Source organism: Gossypium hirsutum, chromosome A07, assembly GCF_007990345.1.
Source record: "Gossypium hirsutum isolate 1008001.06 chromosome A07, Gossypium_hirsutum_v2.1, whole genome shotgun sequence".
In the NCBI taxonomy this organism is placed as follows: Eukaryota; Viridiplantae; Streptophyta; class Magnoliopsida; order Malvales; family Malvaceae; genus Gossypium; species Gossypium hirsutum.
The window spans coordinates 2,466,139-2,491,766 of record NC_053430.1 but is presented as its reverse complement, the minus strand read 5'-3'; the positions used below and the strand labels follow the sequence as shown (position 1 = coordinate 2,491,766).

At 31.4% G+C, this 25,628-nt stretch overlaps 1 protein-coding gene and 1 pseudogene across 1 annotated transcript; one reads left to right on the top strand and one right to left on the bottom strand.

Annotated features, from left to right (window-relative positions):
• Positions 1-8,693: 8,693 nt before the first annotated feature.
• On the top strand, positions 8,694-9,862 carry LOC107929877 (pathogen-associated molecular patterns-induced protein A70). The gene has a single exon (XM_016861411.2). The coding sequence runs from the start codon at positions 8,844-8,846 to the stop codon at positions 9,756-9,758; it is 915 nt and encodes a 304-aa protein (XP_016716900.1). The 5' UTR covers positions 8,694-8,843; the 3' UTR covers positions 9,759-9,862.
• An 8,638-nt stretch (positions 9,863-18,500) lies between these two features.
• LOC121232308 (ethylene-responsive transcription factor ERF110-like) lies at positions 18,501-24,819 on the bottom strand (annotated as a pseudogene).
• Between the last annotated feature and the right edge of the window lie 809 nt (positions 24,820-25,628).

The following is a 25,628-nucleotide window of genomic DNA, read 5'->3' as shown; positions in this document are numbered from 1 at the left end:
TCCTTGGAAGAAAGTTCTTCGATTCGGTCAAAAGGGTAAATTGAGTCCAAGATTTATCGGGCCCTATGAAATCATAGAAAGAATTGGACCGGTCGCTTATCGATTGGCATTACCACCGGAACTCGATAGAATCCATAATGTTTTTCATGTATCTATGTTACGACGATATCGATCAGATCCTTCACATGTTATTTCTCTGATAGAAGTAGAGATTCAACCGGATATGACTTACAGTGAAGAACCAGTCAAGATATTGGCACGGGAGACAAAAGAGCTTAGAAATAAAAAGATAAATTTGGTGAAAGTATTGTGGCAAAAGTACGGGATTGAGGAAGCAACATGGGAACCGGAGGAGGCAATGAGGAAACAATACCCAAACCTCTTTACTGGTAAGATTTTCGAGGACGAAAATCCTTAAAAGGGGGGGAGAGTTGTAATGGCGTAAATTCAATGTTATCGGAACAGTGGTTTCGTAACCATAGATCCGATTTAAAGAGAAATTTATTTCAATATTTTTGCTTGAAAATTGATATGATTGGAAAATCGTATGAAAATATTGATAGGAAAATTTTATCGATTTAGTGATTAGTTAGAAAAAGAAATTATTGAAGAAATTGGGTAAAATAAGGTATCGGGACCTCTATCTCGTAAAACCGAGTCGAAAATAATTTTATAAATATTTATGAGATGTTATTAATGTGGTATTAAAATTTCGTTAGGAAATTTTAATGTTTGGGTAGTCAATTAAATGAAAAGGACTGAATTGTAATAGGTGTAAAAGTTGCTAGAGTGATTAAATAGCTTAAGAGTCTAATGAGAAAGGATTTAAAAGGAAATTAGACCCAAAAGTTATTTGGGCTGGACGGCAAGGGTATGAAATCAGCAGAAAAATTGATAAATTAAGGGTAAAATTGAAATATTGCAAAATTAACTAAATAAAACTAGGACTAAATAGGAAATATCTAGATTTCTCTTCATTTCTCTTCAATTCCAGCAGCTAAAAATGCCATAGGAGGGTTCTCTAAGCTGGTATTTCATAATTTTTGCACCAAGTGAGTTAATCCTTGCCTTTTTCTTGTAATTTTTGTGTTTCTAAGACTTTTACAACTAGATCCTACCATTAAATTCATTAGTTTTTGATTTCATGTATGAAATTTAGAGTCACCATGGTTGAGTTCTGTAAGTTTATGATGAAATAGAATGAAATTAAAGCTTTAATTTGTTTATGAGATGATTTTATTAGGCAATTTCAATGGAAATTGATTTTTGGGACCTAATTGTGAAAATGTTTGGAATTAAAGTATATTGCTGAAATTCTGATTCCTAAAGGTTGTAAAATAGTTTAAGGTGATAGAATAAAATGTTAATTGAGAAAAATCAGCTCAATTGAGAGGCTAATTGAGTAGGGACGAAATTATCATTTATTAAAAGCTTAGGGGAAAAATGGTAATAAACAGCTTGCACTAAAACAGTTTGGACAGCAGCAGTAGACTAACTTTGAAAAATCACCAAAAATTGTAGGAATCGAATTAGAAGATGAAAAAAATATGGAATTAAAGCTTATTGAGTCTAGTTTTCATAGAAGAAATATTGTAAGCAATGGATTTGTAAATTTTGAGATATAATGAATTTTTTGAGACAAGGTCAGAATGAATTCGGGTTCCCCTGTTCTGACTTTGAAAATTATAAAAAATTGAATAAAAATAATTAGGGACTTAAATTTATATTTATAGAATTCTGAATGAGTCTATTTTTAATAGAAACAAACGAGAACATCATTTGAATTCTGTATAAAGAAATAATTTATTTTTAGTGAAGAAGGGTCAGAACTGTTAGACAACAGAACAGGGGTGACTTTAAAGAATAAACTGTACTTATTGGATAAACTAAAAATTCTGAAAATTTTATGGTAAAAATATAAATGAGTCTAGTTTTAGGAAAAATTAACGGATCTTAATTTTGAGATCCGTAGCTCAAGTTATAAATAATTTAGTGACTATGACTCAAGTAGACAGCTTTGAATGAACTATAAATAATAGTTGAATTATAAAGAATGTTGCATATGAACATGAAATGTATTAAATTGATAATTAAATTTATTTATTTAGATCCGGAAGATTCAAATACGAAGCTAGATCGAGGAAAGGAAAAAGTTCGGGATTAGTAGATTTTTATTGTTTATAAACAAGTATCAAGGTAAGTTCGTGTAACTTGAATTATATTCTTAAATGCTTGAAATGCATGTTTTTTTATATGAATATGATTTGAATGTTCATTATATGAAAATTTATGAAACATTGATATATTTGATAAAATGGGAAGAAATCCCGTTTGAATGAAAGGAAAATTCGATGGATCTCTGAAAAGGAATTGACGGTAAAAAGGATCTAGCCCGGACGGGTGATCCTATCCTGATATAGCCCTCCCGAAGAATATGCTTAAAATGGATTTAGCCCGGACGGGTAATCCGAATTAGGGTTTGAATTTAGCCTGGACTGGTAATTCAGATCCAAGCTCATTAGAGTAATTGTCGTTGCAGGGGATTTAGCCTGGACTGGTAATCCCGACAATACTCTATGAGTTTATATTGCAGGGGATTTAGCCTGGACTGGTAATCCTGCTGCAAGGTTGAGGTTCGCGGGAGTGTGCTCATTGAAATGGATATGTGCGCACATGAATATGAATTGATGGACCCGGAATTGTACAATAAATGTGTACCTCTGAAAATCCATCGAAATTCCTATAAATTCAATGGGATAAATATGGAAAAATAACAAGGAAATGGAAATCATGGTATTGACGAGCTCATCAATCATGGTATATATATTATTGATACATGAAAATTATTGTACTAACTTGAATGTTGAGTTTGTGCATGTTAGGGTAATAATGCATTGAATGAATATATGAATGTTTATTATATTGTATTGAAAATATTTGGTAAGTATAACTCTTGTTACATGAGATTACTAAGCACAAAGTGCTTACCCCGTTTCCTTTTTCCCTGTCTTGTAGTGTTAAGAGCTCGGAGGTCGGATTTGGTCGGAGACACATCACACTGTCAACCTCAGGATTTCGGTATATAAAGAAACTTTATTTTGGAAATCAATGGCATGTATAAGCTAACAAAGTAAATGCTAACGTGAAATGAATGTAAAGTTAGCCATTAGTATGGTTAACAAACCTGGTTATAGATATGTGATGACGTTATCTTATATAAATGCACGAATCTATCATGAAAATATGTTGAATTGATTTGGTTGATGTGGATTGGTCTCGATTTAATATTACAGGGAAGGTTAGATATTTATAAAAGGGCTATATTGAATATAAAAAAAAAATTAATTCGTAAACTCCGGTAATGCCTCGTACCCTATTCCGGCAATGAATACGGGTAGGAGTATTACAGAAATGGACTTGAATTTAACAAATATTTTTAATATTTTTAATAACTCTTAAAAGTTATATAAGCATTTTAATCAAAATAAAATATTTTAGATAATCTATGGCATTGTAAAATTGAGGTACCAAATCAAGTCAAAAAATTGAAATATAAAAATTAATCTTAAATTCGAGTGTTGCGTAGCGACCAAAATTAAAAATTGATCATTGTTATATAACTTTAAATTTGAGTATAGCATAGGGACTAAAATTGGAAATTTATCATTTTTGTATATAATGCGAACAAAAATAAAAGAAAAGGAAAGGTTAGTCCATGTCAACCAAGGAAGGTTCCTGCTTTGATATATACCAGTATGATTCTCAGCTTTGCTTTTGGATCGATTATTTGTTTCTGTCAATTTATGGAGTAAATATTTAAAGGTTAAAATATATTTTAATTTTATTTTTATTTTTAAATATTTAAATTTTTTTTTCTTAGATTTAAAAATTTAAGTCCAATTGTTGTCACTATTAAAATTTTTCTATTAAATTTATTTGTGTGACATTTTGAAATGGGTTAATTATTTGTTTGTATCAAATTATGGAGTAAAAATTTGACGGTTAAAATATGATTTAAGTCCTTATATGCTTTATGGATTTGAAATTTAGTCTCTTTATTTTATTTTTCAGGAATTTAGTTCCTTTACTTTTCAAAATTAAAAAATTTAGGTTAAGTTGTTACCACTGTTAACTTTTTCAGTTAAATTCAATGGTATGATATTTTAAAATTAAAAAAAAAAACTTCGTAGTGGCATAATAAAAAAATTATATTAAAAATGCTTATATGATTTTCTTTTTCTTAGAAAAAAAACATTCAGACTCATCATGATAGAATAATATTTTTTTGTTGGAATGGTACTCTTAAAAAAATGGCTACAGCATTTATAATTGAAATAGTTAACACTATTAACTATTTAGAGTAATTAATGACATTATAAAAGTAGGACTAAATTATGTCAAAAATTAAAGTATATGGATTTAGTCCAAGTTTTAGCATGGTATAAGGTTCAAAATTAAAATTTGACCATTGTCTTATAATGTCAAAAAAAAGTAAGGCAAACCCAAAAGATATGTCTATCCTTAAAACCCTTAACACATTCAAATTATATATAACTACGTAACATTTTAATTAGAAATTTAACTATATTAACTATTTGGATTTAACTAATAACATTATGAAAATATAAGACCGAATTATGTTAGAAATTAAGGAATAATAAAAGGACGGTGAGTACTAAAGGTGCCCTTGGGTCAACTGAGGCCTGGTTATAGAATATTTTCAAACCCAGGCCCATTTTGAGGTCATGCCGTCCAAAAAACTCCATTTTACTACTTAAAAATTAAAAAAATATTAAAAAATATTTTTTAGTTGTTATTTTATATATTTTTATAATTAAATTTTAATTTAAAAATATTTTTTATTCTTTAGTTGAATTAAACTAACCTGAAATAAAAATTTTTTATTTAAACTCGACCCAAATCAAGTCAGACTTGTTGAGTAGGTAAAGTACTCGACCCTTAGATAGGTCTAGTGAGTACCCATGTGTCAACAGGAGGAAGTTCCTTTTAACCTTATTTTTATATATAGTTAAGTAAATATAGTTATATAAATAGATTTTATCCGGTAAAAATAAAAAGTTCACTGATCAATATGGTTTTTTGTCACAAAATTGTATTTTCCCAAAATATTTTTTAAGCTAATATTTCTATGCCCACGTTTATCATTTTCTCTTAGTTGTAGGAGAATTTGTATTTTAGGATTCTCTTTAATAATTTTGTATTTAACTATTACATATTTGATTTAAGATAGTATGATATTGACACATGTCAAGTCTTTATTTTTTATTTTTTTTACAGTATTTTGAAATATATTTAACTTAAGATAATATGATCTTTAACACTTAAAACTATGAGTCAAGTTTTCTTCTTTCACAATATTTTCAAACGGATTTGATTTAAGATAATTTGACATTAACATTTAAGGCTGCCGAGATGATTGTGCTTATGCCCATTCCCTTCTTATCTATATGTTATTCAAAATTTTTATTCAAAAATCATTTTCAAAATTTCTCTTAATTATATCAATAATTCAACAACTAATTAACTATAACTGAGATAAATCTAGTAAAGAATCCACATATTTAGATAAAATAATACTCGAACATGAAATCTCAAAATTCTTAAGATTTAAAATTTTCCCTTGAACTTATTCTAACTTTTAAGCATTGGTAAATATAAGGAAAATTTGAAAGATGAAAAATAGAAGGTGATTTAAAATAAATTCATAAATTAAAATCATCTCTCGCAATTTAACCTAGAAATTAGTAGAGAGCAATGAAGAAGTGATTTAATTCAAGCGACTGTAATTTACGGCGCCGTTTTAAAGGTGAGCTAGCTATAAATGCGATCTGTGTCAACATGATGGAAGAGGCAGCAGCTACAATTACGAACCTCACATTTGCTTTTGTCCCTTTCTCTTCTCTCAGTTCACTTCCCACAACACCAACACGTGCCTAGATTTTATAATTTCTTTTCTAAGATCCTCCAATAACAAAAATTGTATTTCACTTTTCAATAAAAACTAATTATACTAAATTAAAGTTCTTTTAACACTATTTTCAGGGTGAAGTCTAAAATTTTTGTTTGGAGTAATGGAATTAAATTATATATTTTTATAATAATAAAAATATAATTTTATCATTTTAATAGTATACTTTATAATTTAAAAAAAATAAATTAAATTTTTATTATTTTTAAGATGTTAAAGTATAATTTTATCATTGTTAATTTAAAATTTTATATATTATAAAAGAACTTAAATAAAAAAAAATTCATTTTAGAAGGTTAACTTTATCATTGACTATTTTCTCTATTTATTAAAATTTACTTAAAATGCATCAGCTTTTTATTATTCGATTATACTATAATATAGGAAATATATATTTTTAATAAAATTAAAATATAATAAATTGATTATATAAAGATTATATGAGTAACTGTCAACATTCCAGGTATTTTTCTAAAACCACTGGAAAGAAATCCTGAAATTACTACTTTTGAAAAATATATATTTTTTAAGGTTTTTATTTTTTAATAGAATTTTTAAAATTACTCATAATTCATTTCAATTTTAATTTATATTTTTTATACAAAGTTTATTTCTATCCGTATAATAATAAATCGATATAATAATAAATTTAACCCTCAATTTATATGAATGGTCTAAATTTGATACTCAAAATTAGAGAGTAATGGAAACTGTGGCAGCAACGAAACCAGTAATCAAATTGGCTGAAACCTCCAGCTCCAATTTCACAACTTCAACGTAATTATATATGTGTGTGTGTGTGTGTTTTCTTAGAACTAATTTGTGTTCTGTTTCTCTGTGTCTTCATCGTTGTCTTGTTTTGATGGGTGTTTTAGGAAACTGAAGTCATGTGCACCAAAGACTTGGCAGTTCAAGGTCGTATGTGAAGGAAAGACGTGCCTGCAAAAATGCTCGGATCGCCTTTGCCCTCACTCTCGCCGGCTGCCAATGAAGACCAGTTCAAGGTGTTGCCGGAAGCTAATGATGATCCTCGTGACGATTCGTTTGTGTGCATGTGTTTCAGACCCACCAAATTCTAAGATATGCTTCATTAGCATATTATGAAAGAAAACACCCTTGACAGGGAAATTGAACATGAACTGAAACACAGTACTAAACAAGTTCCACTGTATGTCCCATTATTTCTCTCATGATTGTTACAGTTTCGCTGCTGCCCTCGCTTCCATTTCTGTCTAATCTTGAGGATTAAATTGAAATTATTTGTAAATTTTGTAAGTTAATTTTTTAAAATTATGACTACATCAATATAATATCTAAAAGTTAAAGCCTAAATTTATTATTATACTAACTTTTTAACTGCCATATCACTCTCCCATTAGAGATTTAACTGCACTTAACGAAAATGAAGTAAAAGAAACAATCTCAATTAGTTGGGTAACCAAATTAAAAAAATTTGATAGTTACGTAACCAAAAAATGAAATGAGTAATAGTTGGGTGATTTGTGGTGTACTTTTCCTTAATCTTTATTTTGATTCATCACTATTATATATTTTAGGCATAATAACAAATTTAATCATCAATGTTTACATCTTTTCTCAATTTAGCCATTATTTTATTTTTTAGCTAAATTTTGACATTTATAACCTTTAAAAATGAGTGAAATTACTTTTTTTTTAAACAAAAATACCAAAACATTAATTTTTTAGTGATGTTGACGTGACAACTTACGCAAAAATTTATATGCACTTCATATTGACATAACATTATTTGACTTATATATATCATCAACAAATAATTTAAATTATTAAAAATATTCAAAAAAATAAAGTTTTTAAAAATTCAATAAGATTAACATGAAGTACAAACATATTGCCATGAGAGTTGTCATGTTTAAAAATTTAACATTTTAGTTAGTATCTTAATTAAAAACAATAATTCCACTCCTTTTAAAATATAAACATTAAAGAAGTATTTGGTTCGTCGAATCTTAGATTAAGTTTCTTAATAAGATTACGAGAATATAATATTACTGATGGAATGTGGCATTAAGTTATTTGGCTCACTTAGCCGAAATGCAAGATTCAGTTGTTTAGTTGACAGAATATTAGATTATCTAAAAGAATATTTTACTCAATTGTCCTTGCTATATAATTTTTTTTAAACAAGTTTAATTCTTTTAATATTTTTTAATCTTAATTTCCATAAAATTACGATAAATTATTACAATTCTTACTTTTTATTACAATTTATATTAGTAAGTAAATATTTGTGTTGAAATAAATTTATAAATCATAATTATAATAATCCATGAAAACTGATTACAAACACTAACCATAATTATCGTTATAACCATAATTAATATATTAATAAATAAAATATAATGATTATAATAGTTTATTATTAATAAATATATATTAATTAGTCTTTAAGAAAAAATCTTAAATTGATTAAAATAACATTAAAAATAAATTAATTCAAAATTTAAAATTGCGCTCCTAATATAAAATTCTTAAAAGGATAAACTATAATTAAATTACACCTTATATTATGAGATGCCAGTAATATGAAATTACGGGATAAAATTAAAATGTTAGAAACCTAAACACTATAGGCGAAATAAACCACTCTAAAAATTAAAATTTACAATTTTTTAAATAAATTTTTTTGTTATAATTTCAATTAATAGGCCGTCGGCCTCAACGTAACCTTCCACTTCGAGTTCAGGCTCCACCCTATTTTCTATTTTTCTATTTTTTTTAATTTTCTTAGCCTTTCCTTGTGCGGCTTTTTAGGTACAATTTTCTCTTTAAATTTGCTTTAAAAAAATCTTAGCAAGAAACAAGACAGCCAGTGATGTTGGAAGAATCAATGTCGACTGTACCTTCTTCTTCCCTTTGGGCTTCCATTTTCAGCTGGTTTACCCCTACTGTTTTCTTTGTCTTTCTTAACATTACTATTGGTACTATCTTTTTCACTTCCACCTTCTCTTCCAACAATTCTGGCGCCGCCGCTTCTGGCGGTGTCGGCGATGGCCCATCACTCCACGAAGGAGATGAAACAAACGACCCTAGACTCCTTCCATCCCCATCTGTTTTACAAAGGCTCAAATCCATCAACTTGTACTCTTACAGATCCCAACAACCTTTTACTTCCACCACCACCACCGCCGAAATCCCAGATTCCGGCGCTGATTTCCATATCTCTTTTCAACAACAAACCAGTGAAACTGAAACCACACCTGAACCAGTCCCAACCCACCTCGTTAGATCTCCTTCTGTTTTGCAAAGGCTTAAATCTATAAACCTCTATGGCTACTTCTCCCCGGAGCAAAAACCCCATGAGATTAGCTCCCATTACACTCCCGAGGAAGAAGAAATAAAAGAACCCGAACAAGTAGAACAAACCCAAGGTGAAGAGGTAGAACAAACCCAACGTGAAGAGCGAGGCTTTGATGAAATATACAGTGAGTTGAAGCGTAACAATCAAGTTACGAGGACTAAATCCGACTCCGAACCGGCATCCGGGGAGGTACCAACGAAGCTTCCGAAGAAGATGAAGAAATCAGCGAGTGTGAAGTCACCGTTTTCGCATTTCGAGGAAGATGACATATTGGAAGCTCGACGGCCTGCGACTATGAGGGAAGGGAAACGTAAAGCTACGGAGGAGGACGATGAAGTAGATGCCAAAGCCGATGATTTTATCAACAAGTTTAAGGAGCAGTTGAAGTTGCAGAGGATGGATTCTATACTTGGTACAAGGAGATGGTGATGAAGTAACAAAGCGTAGATCTGCTACTAATATTGTTTAATTTACATGTGTTTTGAACTTTTGTGTTCAAAAAAATATATATGGGAGTTTAGCTTCAATTTCAATGGCGCTTTAATCCATTAAAGTCCATGGCATTTAGGGTATTTTTGTTTTTTGCCATTGCCATTCTTAGCATTAGGATCTGGAGCTTTTTTAGAACTTAGAGATTGGATTCAATGGAATTTAATTAGAAAAAAAAAAGAAGCAGCTGCAACTGAAACAGTAACAAAGCTGCAAAAGACTCTAAGCCCTACAATTAAGATAAAGTGATGACTTTGGTGGTGGCACTGCCAGTGGCAGTGGCACAGCCTGCTGGTCCTTCATCCTGCAGCTTCATGACTAATGCAAATTAAACAAATGCAAGGATTCTGCAGACGGATAACTAATGCAAATTAAGCATATGAAAAAGATGTTAGCAGTTAAAACTACCATATAGCTTCTCTGTTAATATTGAGATTGCATTTTTCATCTTTTATTCAAAAAATAAATAAATTAATTTATATCCGTTAAATTAAAAAATAAATTAGTTATTTTATTAAAAATTTCACATATTTTTACTGTTAGATACTAGTGTTATTGATAGAATAACCAAACAATTACGCATGTCGTGTCATGTATGCCTTAGTTTGACGTACAAAAATTAATTTTTAATAGTAAAAATGAAAGGACCAATTTGCTATTGGATCTGATGTATATGGATTAATTTGCCTAATTTTTTAGTAACTCTTAATACAAAAGCATCTATAATACTTTTACAGATGTTAACATTATTTAAAAAATTAAGATATTTTTCAAATCCTATTTACAATTATATATATTAATTATTTCAAAATTTATAATTATTTCTTTTCTAAAATTTAAATAATTTTATTTTTTAATATAATATATATTATCATTATACTCCATACTTGTTAATTTTAACCTTCCTTCTTCTCCCAACCTTAATGCTCCCCTTCCAATAACAAATGCTGATCATTCTTTTGCTTAGCTTAACCATATGTGGCTATGGATCTTAACTTTCAATTTAATTGGTTAAATCGAAATTTAATTTGTTGAACACTTTAACCATGTAAATTTAATCGAAAATGTAAATAATATATTAAATTGATAAAAATAGAAAATCGAGAAATAAAAATCATTTTTTATTATTTTTGTATATTTTTTATTCAAAAGATTATTAATTTTTGGTAACTTTATTTTGGATATTTGTCATCATCTAATTTATTGACAATGTATATAATTACACATTGTTATTTCATAAATTTAACAAATATATCCTTGAATTTTCTTTTATATTTTTACTTATTTAGAATTTATTTTTGAATGTTTATTGATTTATATTTTGAATGATTGAGTTGTAAGTCCATATGTGAATTTACGTACTTTATTATATTTGTATTTGTTTCTTAACATTTTTTAATATACATACAATTAAATTATTGAATATTATATTATATTGTATATATACAAGTATAGAACGTTTTTATCTATCATTAAAAATGTTATGCAATATGTTAACGAATATTTAATATTATTGGCAAATGTTAAGATTTTCGGTCTTTTGATTATTTAAATTTAAGTTTTTATTATACAACTCCCACATGTATGTTTATATTATAAAGGGCACAAATATTTTATAAGAGCGATTTGTCTTTTACATCACGTAACATAATAATCACTTTGATGGATGTTGTATGTATCCATCTCCACTTTACACATCTCGTTTCAATTTAATTTTTACTAATTTTTTCTAATATTTTTAAAAGTAAATAAATATTTAAACATAATTCTTCAAGAGAAATATTTAAACATAAAACATATGAGTTTTTTTTATAACACTATTTTTCATTTTTACCTTTTTAATAGTTATAAATATACAAGAATAAAATAATCTCATATAGTGAAATAAGTTGAGATAAGATCAGATAAGCAATTACCACAATTGTTTCACACCTAGGGTCTTAAAAAATTTAAAAAAAAAATACTCCTCAATGTTAAAAATCGATAATGTCATTAAATTTGTTAGAATTTTAAATTAGCTTTGCAGTTAGGGACTAAGTTGATAGGATAGTAAAATTGAGTAGTAAATTGCGTAGCTAAAAGTTTAAGAGTGATTTGCAAAAGAAAATATATTAGGGGTTTTATGTTGGAATTTTCCCATTGAGCAATTAAACAAAAAGGGAAAAGAAAACCACACCCTTTTCATAAATCATCATCAGCCTCCTCCTTTTCATATATATATATATATATGGGGACGGGTAGATGCACTTATACCGATATAAAATTAAAGTGATTTTACATTCATTTATATATTGTTGTTCGGCTAATATTTTAAACATTTCGTTAAATTTATCAATATAATTATACTTGTAATGTATGTAAAATTTTAAATCAATCTGATATTTCTATTATATTGATCTAAAATACTATATATATTAACATTTATTAAACAGTTAATTATTTTTTTACATAAAATAAATAGTTAAATAATCTATATGAATAAAAATAAAATATGATGATTAAATCATTAAAATATTAATCATGTAAAAATATATAAAAGAAATGTAAAACAACTTTCAATTTACACTAATATAGATGAATCCTCCCCTATATATTATTATTCCTTTGTCAACTGTTTTACTTTTCAATTTGGTGGTTGCATTCTATTGTTCCTTAGTAGTTGTTGTTTAGTGACCTCAACATATCGACAACAATGTCAATGTCAATTAAGTTAAGCCTTAATCTGTAATATTTGATTAGTTTTTATTTATAATATAGTTAATTAAATGATTTTAAATTAAACTTGTGAGTTACATTAACTTAAAGAGGGATTAATATTATTTTGATTATGCCTATTTTATATTTTGGTCTAATTTAAATATAATATTAAGATTAAATTAAATTCTAATTTTATTGATTAATTTAGAAACTAGTTTTTGATGCACTTAATGCTGTTTTTTTTTAGAGTTCCGTTTTTTAATATAAGTTTTAAGTTTTATACTGAAGCGAAAGAGTTAGGTGAATGTCGAAATCGACTTTTGTTGATTCACAAATGTTTAATAAAAATTTTAAAGTATAGAGGTCTTTATATTGTTTATTGTATCGTGAGGACTGTTTTGAGTGTTTGGAAATATCGTTATTACTATTATTATTAAATATTTCTTAAAATTTCTTTTTAAAAATTATAGTATTTTTATTTTTTAAAAAATATTATTTTTAAAGTATATTCTTTAAATTTATTTTTAATTTTTAAATTATTTACTGGCATGATATATAAGATAAAATAATAAAAAATAGATAGGGGAAAAAATTGAGTAAATATCAATTAATGGTAAATGGCAAGTCATTAGTCAAACGATTTTATACAATTACACAGGTTGAGAGTTCAATTATTACGATTATTAATTTTTTGTAAAAGAATTTAATTGATAGTTGACCGTTAATTGAAACGGGCTTTACTATTTTTTTTACTCATGTTGCTGACTTTATTGATTTTGTCCTATTTTATGTTATATGTCAAATTAGCTTTATTTCAAGGTGGCATGTTACTGTGATAGTTCAAAAAGTTATTCACTCAATGAAAGTTAAGAAAAGTAATGGTGCTTGGATGGCTATTAAAATTGATCTGGAGAAGGTATATGAGGGTATCCGGTGGGATTTTTTGGACGACTGTTTGTCTGAGATTGGTATTCCTGGAAAATTCCATCGCCTTATTATGCATTATGTTTCGTCTTCTTCTATGCAGGTTCTCTACAATGGTGCGTGTACGACAACGTTCTCTCTGGCTAGATGTTTGTAAGAGGACGATCCCTTTTCGCCTTACTTATTTGTAGTTGGCATGGAGAAATTAGGTCTCTGTATTACCTTAGCTGCGGCCAATGGGTCATGGAAATCCATTAGATTTGCGAGAGAAGGGCATCCTCTGTCCCACTAATTCTTTTCTGATGATTTGGTGCTCTTAACGAGAACGGATTTAGTTCAGGCTTCACTTGTCAAACAAATTTTAGACCATTTCTGCATTGAGTTAGGCCACAAAGTGAGTGTTTTCTTCTCCAGTAATATCTCTACTGCAACTGCCAACTCTTTGAGTGTTAAGACTGGGTTTTCAACTGGTGACAGATCTTGCAAAGTATTTGGGCATACTTTTCCATCAAAGAGTTACGAACAGCTCTTTTTCCTTTATGTTAGATACAGTCCGTCGAAAGCTCAAAGGGTGGAAAGCTTGCCTCCTACCTTTAGCTTGTAGAGTTACCCTAGCCAAATTCGTTTTGCTCTCGATCACAATGTATTTTATGCAAACAACCAAGGTCCCTGAGGGCACAACTTTGTGGGTAAGAGTTGTTAAATCTTACATTTGGCGTTCGATTTCGAGGATTTGGTCTATCGGGAAGGGATCTAAAGTAAGTTTCTGGTTGGATTCAATGGTTCCTAATCTTGATCCTTTCAAACCACATTACTTACAATGGTCTACTGCAATGCACACAAGAGGGCAAGAACCAGGTTTATGCTGCTTCACAAAGCCTCCAGGGCATTGCTAGCCTCTTCGGATGCAAGATCATACGACTACTACAGTTATGTCCTCATTTTCCTGTGTCCTATGACCAAAAAGAAATTGTTTCCCATCATATTTCTTTTATTTCGTATTTAAAATTTTTCAAAATTAAGCAAAATCGAGGAACTTTATTTAAAATAGTTTATGACTGGTCAATGCAAAATGTAGGTATAATGGAGAACATAAATAATTGCGGTAGACACCATGATTCCCATTAAACATGCCATCTAGAATCAATTGCCATGTCCTCCAAAGTTGTCACAAGAAAGGAAAAAGGAAAAGAAAAAAATAATTCCGGTTAAATTCTGGTTTTGGCCCCTCTAATATGCCTTCGATTTTAAATTTAGTTCTTATACTTTAATTTCACATAATTTGATTCATCATTTTTATTAGGTAGTCCAAATAGTTAATGGTCTAGTTAACATCTTTTTATGTTAACATGATGATATGATTTTTCTTAAGAACACCCCTTACAACAAAAAAGTCCATGTTAACGAGTATTAACGATTTGAAAGAACTAATGACATTATTAAAGTACATAGATTAAATACTAAATTTGAGCATAATGGAGGGACCAAAATCAAAATTTAACCAAAAGAACCCACAAAAATTAGATATAAAAAGAAGAGCTATTTTACATCAACCTCCTCCATAGCCTTTTTCTACTCTTATTCTTTGTTCTTCCTTTACAAAAGAACACTCATCTACCAAATCAGTCTTGAATAGCCAAAAACAAATCCAATGGCAGATTACAAGAGCTCAAGATCCTATGGTAATGGGACGATGATGCAGCTTGAAACCTACCATGAACCACCACCACCACGTCCAGCTTCTAATTATGATTTGTGGTGCTATATTGCTCCATATTCACAGTCCCACATGGCCGACAACTATTACCCCCACAATGGGAATTGTTCAAAGCCATGGAACTTTGGTGAGCTTGAATTCCAAAGGAAAAAAAGGGTTGCTACCTACAAGATGTATAGTGCAGAAAGTAAGGTGAAAGGGTCTTTGAAAAGGAGCTTTAGATGGCTTAAACATAAATACATACAAGTTGTCTATGGTTGGTGGTGATTCTTTTTCAGCTTCTTGTTCCTATTTTCTCTTAAGTTAAATTTTTTTCTTGTTTATGTTGGAGTTATGTGTTAAAAAGGATTCTTTTTAATCAAATTACTAGGGGATTAGCTTGATTTTTGATTCATTACCTGAAAAATAAATTCTGGGTGTTTATTTAAATGTTAAATCCTTTCAAATACTTGTTGATCTTACTTTGTTATTGCTATTTCAATGCTCTCTTGTTTCAGAGAAATCCCACTCGAGTTCATATTTGGTTTCTTCTGGTTAAGCACTTGAGATACAATATCATGTAAAGTGTAAGAAAAACTAAAAAAGGAGAAACATAATAGAAAACCAGGGCAAGATTTTGGGCTAAATTAGCCATATATGTCAAAAAAAATTTGTTAATTGATTAAATAGGTCAATTTTTAAAAAATTAAGGGAAATAAGTCATTTTTTTAATGTGAAAGCTCGTTCAGCTCTGACATGTTGGGAAAGCGCACTCAGCTAGAAGCGTTTTCTAAAAATTTCAAAGAAAACATGTACAGCTCGACGCGCTTTAACATGTACAGCTCGGCGCGCTTTCCCTGACATGTTAGTAGAAAGCTCGCCCAACTGGACTAGCTTTCCTGCCAACTGTGCAAAAAGTACATCTAGTTGGATGTGCTTTCACTCTCTCTCCAAAAACGGTCTATTTCTCTAAATTTTCAAAAAATCAACCTATATGATCAATTAACAAAAAATTTCGATATATTTAACTAATTTAGTTACGATTTGGAATGGTGAAAATACTTTCTTTAAAGTTTATTTTTTATTAATTTTTAGGATTAAGAAAATTAAAGAATTAAATTAGAATTGTGAAAATGAAATATTATTTGGCGCTACAATTTAACATACAATAATAATTTAAACTCGAAAAATAAATTCATCAATATTAGTAATAATTCTCTCAATTGCATAATCTAAAAGCCCTTTTAAAAAAAACAAGTAATCTTGCAAATTACATGTTACGAATTGATAACTCACATGTGATTAACTTGTAGATACATCTAACAAAATTATAGCAAAATTTCCACTTGTTGGATAAATGGACTTATATTTCTTTCAAAAATGTAGAAGATTCAATCTCAACTTTTGCTAGTGAGATTTAATCAATCTTCTTTGAGAACAAGCAACACTTGATAAATGAAGAATCTTTAAGTTCTTTAATAAATATTCAAGTAAATTCTCATTTCGTTGCATCATTATTGATCAAAATAGTTTAACCAGTCATGCCAGCTAAATTAATACATTGGACTAGTAAACTCCAGGTTTATTATCTCATGTGATTCAACAATACCAACATAAACTTCTAGTTTACTAAAGTATGTGATTTGACCATATTAATATATGCTTAGTATAAACTAGAGGCAAAGAAAATAGTTTTCCAATACAATAAAATAAAATCCGAAACTACATGCATTTGTTGCAAATAATATCAATTTACAAAATGCGCACAAACAAATATTTTCTTTGCATAAGTGTATATAGAAAAGTAAGCATACAAGTATATCATAATTGCACAACAATTAAAAGATGAAATATAGTATGTAGCTATTAATCAAATTACAAAATATAGACATGGAGTTAGTGAAATATAATATGGAATTATTAATCTGAATTTCAACATTAGTTTTATTATCAATCTCCACATTATCTTCATTTTTCCACTTCTGGTGATGAGAAAAATTATCATGATGATCCCTTTTACTATTATTATAAAGCGACTTATTACGTCCATGTCAAAGATGATGACGTATTTATATGTTGTTACATTTGTTTACAGGAATCGTTTCACAATCAAAACTCAATCTTTCTCTATCCTTTACAAATTAAAGATAAGTATCATATTTATAGTAGGAGTGATTCATACAAAATATAATTTTATTCATTCATAATCTCAATATGAGATCAATTACAAGAATGACTAGAACATACATTCATTATCACTTTGTTTCTTCGGATAACAATGTATTAGCTCTTCTATAGCTTTAAATTAATTTTGTACCACCAAAGATTGGCTTGTTCATTACTTAACAGGAAAAGTGCTTCTTATCCCTAAGCATAGCATGCATGATTGTATTGTCTAGGGACATATGTTTCTTTTCCTTTGAGAAATATTAATATGGTGAATAAATATTTGATTGTACGATAGGTACATTCATATATTGAGAACGTAAGTTACTTCTTCTCCATTTCTAGTTGTGAACCACTTATCATATTCATAATTATGCCATTTAAATTTATTATGCTTGCATTCATTTTAGGGCTTAGGATTTAATATGATGCCCTTTTATATGTGTAAATGAATCCTTTTTATTTAAAGAAACTCTATACCACAAATACTTATACAAGAATTAACATACTATCAATATCATTAAGAGCCCTAACTTCAAAGGATATCAAATAAAATAACATTAGAATAGTATAGAATAATTAAAACCTCTAGAGATCATAGGTAACTAATCAGATAAAAAAACAACGAAATGGAAGATAAATAATATATAAGCAATTATATGCATATATAACTATATTTATCAATACTTGCGAGTTTCCTTCACTTTTCCATGAGGAGTTGTCTGCTATAAAAATGAACAAGGTCAAGTTTTGGACAAATAAAAATTTAATATTTTCTTAATTTCGATCATTATAAAGACAACCAAATCATATTAAAAGATTAAGGGTAAATTACACCAACAGTCACTCAACTTTGGGGTAGCTAACAAAACAGTCACTTAGGTTTCATTTTAGTCACTCAACTTTCGAAAAGTTACAAAACAGTCACTAACGTTATGAAAAAGCGAAAAAATAGTCACTGATTAACAGTTTCTGTTAAGGGGTTAACAGGAGCACTGACATGGCAAGTTAACTAGCTGACGTGGCCAGTTAACTTGCCACGTAGGACGAATAGTCAAAGGGTCAAACAAAAAAAGAAAATATGATTGGTCAGAATGATTTTCTTCTTTTTCTTCTCATCTTTCTCTTCATCTTCTTCTCCCACAACCTCTTTCTCTTTATGCTTCTTTTATTTTTTCTTGTTCTTCTCTCCTTTCTCTTCATCTTGTTTCTCCCACAACAGAACAATGGCTACAAATCAGGAGCCACAACAACATTTGTCTAAAAATATCCAATCGTTGATGCTCATAAAAAACCAAAGGAAAAGAAGCAGAGGAAGAAGATGATGATGAAGCTAGCAGTAGAAGAAGGAGCTACAAATGAAGAAGGAAAAGGTGACAAAGAAGAATATAGGAATGGGTGTTGAAAGTTAGGTAACTGAGACGATTGCATCATCTGTTCCATCAAGCTCGTAGCTTTTTGTCCATGGAAATCAGTAGAACTCTGTAGCAACTGAGAGTACTGCCAGTAATCTCTCAGCATATCAGCTATAGGGCTGTGAAGATGTTGGGACTAGTAAAGCGATGGCAATGGCGTTGAATAAGGTGGCCAAAAATGGGTTGTTAGAGAACTAGAAACTGATGTTTGGGTAGTGGGAAAGTTCTGCATTGGTTAAGGAACAAGCCTTACAAGTTCAGGAAAATTTAACTTGGCCCTGCTTCCCCTGAATCTCAAAGCAGCTTCATCATAGGCTCTTGCGGCAGCTTCTGCAGTATCACAGGTGCCTAGCCAAACTCTTGCTGCTTTGTGAGGATCACGTATTTCAGCCGTTCATTCCCCCATGGCATTTGTGTTGAAAAGTTAAAAATGGGAGGTGCAAGTGGCACCGAAAGAAAAAAAGTGATAGGTAAGTTGTTTAAAGTTGAATGGGATAATTGCAATTTTGGTCCCTAATTTTTTAGGCCATTTGCAAGTTAGTCCCTGAACCTCAACTATAAATAGGCCTAACCATTTCTCATTTCAACCATCCCAACCAATCTTTCTCTCTTAGTTTTCTCTCTTCTCCCATTTGAGAATTCTTAAGGAATTCTATTTGTTTGTAATATTTTGGAGATAGTAAAGTTATCATCTGGTGTCAGTGCCCGAGGACGTAGGTATAATTTACCGAACCTCGTTAAAACTCTTGTGTTCTTTCTTGTCCTATTTTTCTTTTAATATTTGAGGGTATAATAGTAGTATTTAATTGTGCTATTAAATTACTATAGAAGGGATATTCTGTCTAAGGAAAGACTTGGTATTTAAGAGATCCATGTGATCCACCTCTCTTTCCTGGGAATTGAACTTTGTGTGATTTTTTAGTACAATAATTTACACGCTTCCGACCCTATTGGAACAACAAGTGGTATCAGAGCCGAAGGTTAATCGTAGTATGCTCTGTGGTTGCAGTTTAAACTGACCTTCCACATCAGAAAATATTTCCTTAGGTATATTGAAAGATTATAGAGAAAACGATCGGTGCAGGAGCTTCAACATCGTCCATGTGGACAAGACCGACAATTGCAAATGCAAGACTGGCCGTGGAGATCTTTGATGGTACAGGCCATTTTGGTATGTGGCAAAGTGAGGTTCTAGATGCCCTTTTTCAGCAGGGTCTAGACATTGCCATTGATGAAGAGAAATCAGATGATGTACAGGAGAAAGATTGGAAGGCGATCAATCGGTTGGCATGTGGCACAATTCGATCATGCCTTTCTCGAGAGCAGAGGTATGCTTTTTCAAAGGAGACTTCTGCAAATAAGTTGTGGGTGGCACTTGAAGAAAAATTTTTGAAGAAAAACTGTCAAAATAAGCTCCACTTGAAGAAAAGATTGTTTCGCTTCACATACGTCCCAAGTACCACAATGAATGATCACATCACCAAATTTAATCAGTTAGTCACTGATTTGCTAAATATGGATGAAACATTCAAAGATGAAGATTTGGCTTTGATGCTGTTGGGGTCACTTCCTGAGAAGTTTGAGTTCCTAGAAACTACTCTACTTCATGGCAGGAGTGATATATCTCTGAGCGAAGTCTGTGCGGCCTTATACAGTTATGAACAGAGAAAGAAGGACAAACAGAAAAACTCAATCAGAGATACAGAAGATTTAGTAGTCCGAGGTCGTTCATACACTCGGAATAAAACTCAAAAGGGGAGATCAAAGTCAAAGTCCAGACTCGGGAAAGATGAATGTGCTTTTTGTCATGAGAAAGGCCATTAGAAGAAAAATTGTCCAAAGCTGAAGAATAAGGGAAAAGCTGCTGTAGATGCTTATGTTGCTAAGCATGATACTAGTGACTCTGAACTATCACTGGTTGCATCATCATCGTCGTTCCATTCAGATGAGTGGATATTGGATTCGGGTTGTACCTATCATATGTCCCCTAACCGGGAGTGGTTCTCTGATTTAGTAGAACTAAATGGAGGAGTTGTTTATATGGGCAATGACAATGCCTGTAAAATTGTTGGGATAGGTTCAATCCAATTAAAGAATCAAGATGGATCAACCAGAGTTCTAACTGATGTTCGGTACGTGCCCAGTTTGAAGAAAAATCTCATCTCATTGGGAGCCTTGGAATCCAATGGTTCAGTTGTTACTATGAGAGATGGGATTTTGAAAGTGACATCTGGCGCACTTGTGATATTGAAGGGCATCAGGAAAAATAACTTGTATTACTACCAAGGTAGTACAGTTATTGGAGCAGTCGCTACAGCTTCCGGTAACAAAGAATTGGACTCAATGCAGTTGTGGCATATGAAGTTGGGACATGCCAGCGAAAAATCCTTGCAAATTCTGGCAAAGCAAGGATTGTTGAAAGGTGCAAAGGCTTACAAATTAAAATTTTGTGAGCATTGTGTTCTGGGAAAGCAAAAGAGAGTGAAATTTGGTACTGCTATCCATAATACAAAAGGTATTTTGGAATATGTTCACTCAGATGTGTGGGGGCCTTCCAAGACACCTTCATTGGGAGGAAAACACTACTTTGTTACTTTTGTTGATGACTTTTCCAGAATAGTTTGAGTGTATACCATGAGAACTAAGGATGAAGTGCTTAGAGTTTTTCTTAAATGGAAAACTATGATCGAAAACCAGACTGGCAAGAAAATCAAGCGGCTTAGGACGGACAATGGAGGGGAATATAAAAGTGATCCGTTCTTCGATGTGTGCCAAGAGTATGGTATTGTTCGACACTTCACAGTTAGGGATACACCACAGCAGAATGGATTGGCAGAGCGTATGAATCGAACATTGCTGGAGAAAGTTCGATGTATGTTGTCCAATGCTGGGTTGGGCAAGCAATTTTGGGCTGAGGCTGTGACATACGCTGGCCATCTTGTTAATCGTTTGCCATTATCTGCATTAGAAAGAAAAACTCCTATGGAGGTATGGTCTGGAAAACCAGCTACAGATTATGATTCCTTACATGTGTTTGGATCCACTGCATATTACCATGTGAAGAAGTCAAAGTTAGATCCGAGGGCAAAGAAAGCTCTCTTTATGGGAATCACTTCTGGAGTGAAGGGATTTCGTCTTTGGTGTTTAAGCACAAAGAAAATGATCTGTAGCAGAGATGTTACCTTTGATAAATCTGCCACATTGAAAAAGGTAGCAGATAAAGATATTCAGACGAGCAATACTCCACAGCAGGTGGAGTGTACTCCAAAACAGGTGGAGTTTGAGCAGATGGGGATTTGCCCAGTTAATAAGTCTAATTCTCCAGCCACAATGGAGGAATTAGAGGTTGAAGAGGTTCTGACCCAAGAACCACTAAGTACACCAGAACCAGTTGCAGTTGCAAGGCCACGGAGAGAAATTCGTAAACCTGCTCGATTTACTGATATGGTGGCCTACGCCCTTCCCGTTATTGATGATATTCCTATCACTTATCAAGAAGCAATGCAAAGTTTAGAAAGTGATAAATGGAAAAGCGCCATGGATGAAGAAATGTAGTCTCTCCTGAAGAACAATACTTGGGAATTGGCGCAATTACCGAAAGGTAAAAGGGCAATCGGATGCAAGTGGGTATTCGCAAAGAAAGATGGATCTCCTAGCAAGAAGGATATTCGCTACAAGGCAAGATTGGTAGCTAAAGGCTACGCTCAGAAGGAGGGAATTGACTACAATGATGTATTTTCCCTGTTGTGAAGCATTCCTCCATTAGAATTTTGTTGGCCTTGGTAGCACAGTTGAATTTGGAGCTAGCTCAACTTGATGTTAAGACAGCTTTCTTGCATGGTGAGTTAGAAGAGGAGATCTATATGACTCAGCCCGAAGGATACACAGATGCTGGTGGTAGAAATTGGGTTTGTAAGCTGAACAAATCGCTATATGGATTGAAGCAATCCCCGAGGCAGTGGTACAAGCGATTTGATAGCTTTATGAGAAGGCAGAAGTACACAAGAAGCAAATATGACAATTGTGTATATTTGCAGAAGCTGCATGACGGATCTTTCATTTATCTACTCTTGTATGTTGATGATATGTTAATCGCTTCAAAGAGCCAAAATGAGATAGATAAGCTGAAGGCTCAGTTGAATCAAGAGTTCAAGATGAAAGATCTAGGTGAGGCCAAGAAGATTCTCGGCATGGAGATAAGTAGAGATAGACCGAGAGGCAAGCTCTGTTTAAATCAGAAGCAATATTTGAAAAAGGTATTACAATGTTTTGGTGTAAATGAAAACACAAAACATGTAAGTACCCCACTTGCTTCTCATTTGAAACTTAGTGCTCAATTATCTCCGAAAACTGAAGAAGAAAGAGAATATATGGCAAAAGTCCCATATGCTAATGCAGTTGGGAGTTTGATGTATGCGATGGTGTGTACGCGGCCTGACATTTCACAAGTTGTTGGAGTTTTGAGCAGGTATATGCATGATCCTGGAAAAGGACATTGGCAAGCTGTGAAATAGATTCTACGGTATCTTCGAAAACCCGTAGATGTTGGTTTAATTTTTGAACAGGATGAAGCACTTGGTCAGTTTGTAGTTGGATATGTTGATTCCGACTTTGCTGGTGATTTAGATAAACGTCGTTCAACTACGGGGTATCTGTTTACTCTTGCGAAAGCCCCAGTGAGTTGGAAGTCTACCTTACAGTCTACAGTAGCTGTGTCTACTACAGAGGCAGAATATATGGCAGTTACAGAAGCTGTTAAGGAGGCTATTTGGCTTAATGGATTATTGAAAGACTTGGGAGTTGTTCAAAGTCACATTAGTCTATATTGTAACAGTCAGAGTGCTATTCATTTAGCGAAAAATCAAGTCTATCATTCAAGAACCAAGCATATCGACGTAAGATATCACTTTGTGCGGGAAGTCTTTGAAAAAGGAAAAATTCTACTTCAGAAGATTCCGACAGCAGATAATCCCGCAGATATGATGACCAAGGTGGTAACAACAATCAAGTTTAATCATTGTTTGAACTTGATTAACATCCTGAGAATTTGAGCACCTTTAGGTGTATGGCACTCGAGAGCGCATTTGGAGGCACTACAAAAGATAGCTTTATCGAATTTGGGGAGTTGAAGGAAGTGTGTGAAGATGTGATTATCCTAATCAAATCTTCAAGGTGGAGATTGTTGAAAAGTCAAAAATGGGAGGTGCAAGTGGCACCGAAAGAAAAAAAGTGATAGGCAAGTTGTTTAAAGTTGAAAGGGATAATTGCAATTTTGGTCCCTAATTTTTTAGGCCATTTGCAAGTTAGTCCCTGAACCTCAACTATAAATAGGCCTAACCATTTCTCATTTCAACCATCCCAACCAATCTTTCTCTCTTAGTTTTCTCTCTTCTCCCATTTGAGAATTCTTAAGGAATTCTATTTGTTTGTAATATTTTGGAGATAGTAAAGTTATCATCTGGTGTTAGTGCCCGAGGACGTAGGTATAATTTACCGAACCTCGTTAAAACTCTTGTGTTCTTTCTTGTCCTATTTTTCTTTCAATATTTGAGGGTATAATAGTAGTATTTAATTGTGCTATTAAATTACTATAGAAGGGATATTCTGTCTAAGGAAAGACTTGGTATTTAAGAGATCCATGTGATCCACCTCTCTTTCCTGGGAATTGAACTTTGTGTGATTTTTTAGTACAATAATTTACACGCTTCCGACCCTATTGGAACAACACTTTGCATAACGCCCCTATATCTTCTTCTTCGCTCACCGATTTCTTCATAGGGGCCGCTGCTACTGTTTCTGCTGCTAGTGCAAAATTAAGTCTTTTTTAGATTATGTTATCTTATGTAATCATATGTAAGGAAAGGAAAACAGTAGCGGAATCCCCTAGATTTTCACAGAAAGTGAAAAGAGAAAGAAAAGAAAGAGTTTAGGAAGAAGAAAAAAAATGGAGGAAAAGTGGTATTTATTTATAGGAATATATATATATAACAAAAGTTGCAGCAGAGGATGAATCGGCATGAGAGCCTCTAAAATCAGCAAAACTTCTTTGAACCCTTGGTGCAGCAGACTCAACCAATTGAGCACTAGTCTCATTTCCTGCCATTTTCTCTTATTTCTTCTTCTCCTCTTCTTCTTCTTCTTCTTCTCTGTTTCTTCTCTTATTCTTTTTTTCTCTTTTTCTTCTACTGTCCAAGGCTATTTAGGGTTAAAAAAGGCTGCTAAAATGACAGCTAACCCACTGTTAAATGCCATGTCATCTTTCTGTCACGTCTGTAACGGAAAATGGTTAAAAGGACTGTTTTGTAACTTTTCGAAAGTTAAGTAACTGAAATAAAACCTAGGTGACTGTTTTGTCAGCTACCCCAAAGTTGAGTGATTGTTGATGTAATTTACCCAAAGATTAATTTCTAACAAGTTTTCATGAAGTAAGAAATTCACAACTAAAAGAAATTATTATTATTATGGTTACCAACCTTAAGCATAATTTAATGCTTTATGCTCAAAACTCAAACTTTCAAGATAGTGATGGCATAAAAGCCAAAAGAATATTAATTATGAAAAATTTTCCTATAAATTCTCCCATCTTGTTGACTAAGACTTAGTGGTTAAAGGTTGGGAGAGTTGTCGAGGTTTGTGGATTCAAACCTTTTTGCGGTTGTTTTGCTTCTTTTTTTTCATCTCAGACGGCTATAGAATTTATATATTTCTTGGCTCAAAATTAATAATTTTAAAATAATCAATTTTACAATATTCATTTTTTTTAAAAATCATTCTAAATTATATCATATAAAATTTTATATATTATTTAACAATTAAATTAATAATTTTAATAATAAAATGAATTAATTGACATAATCGATAATTTAAAATTTAATTCGTTTACTTTATGATGCTATGGGCCCAAAAAAGAAA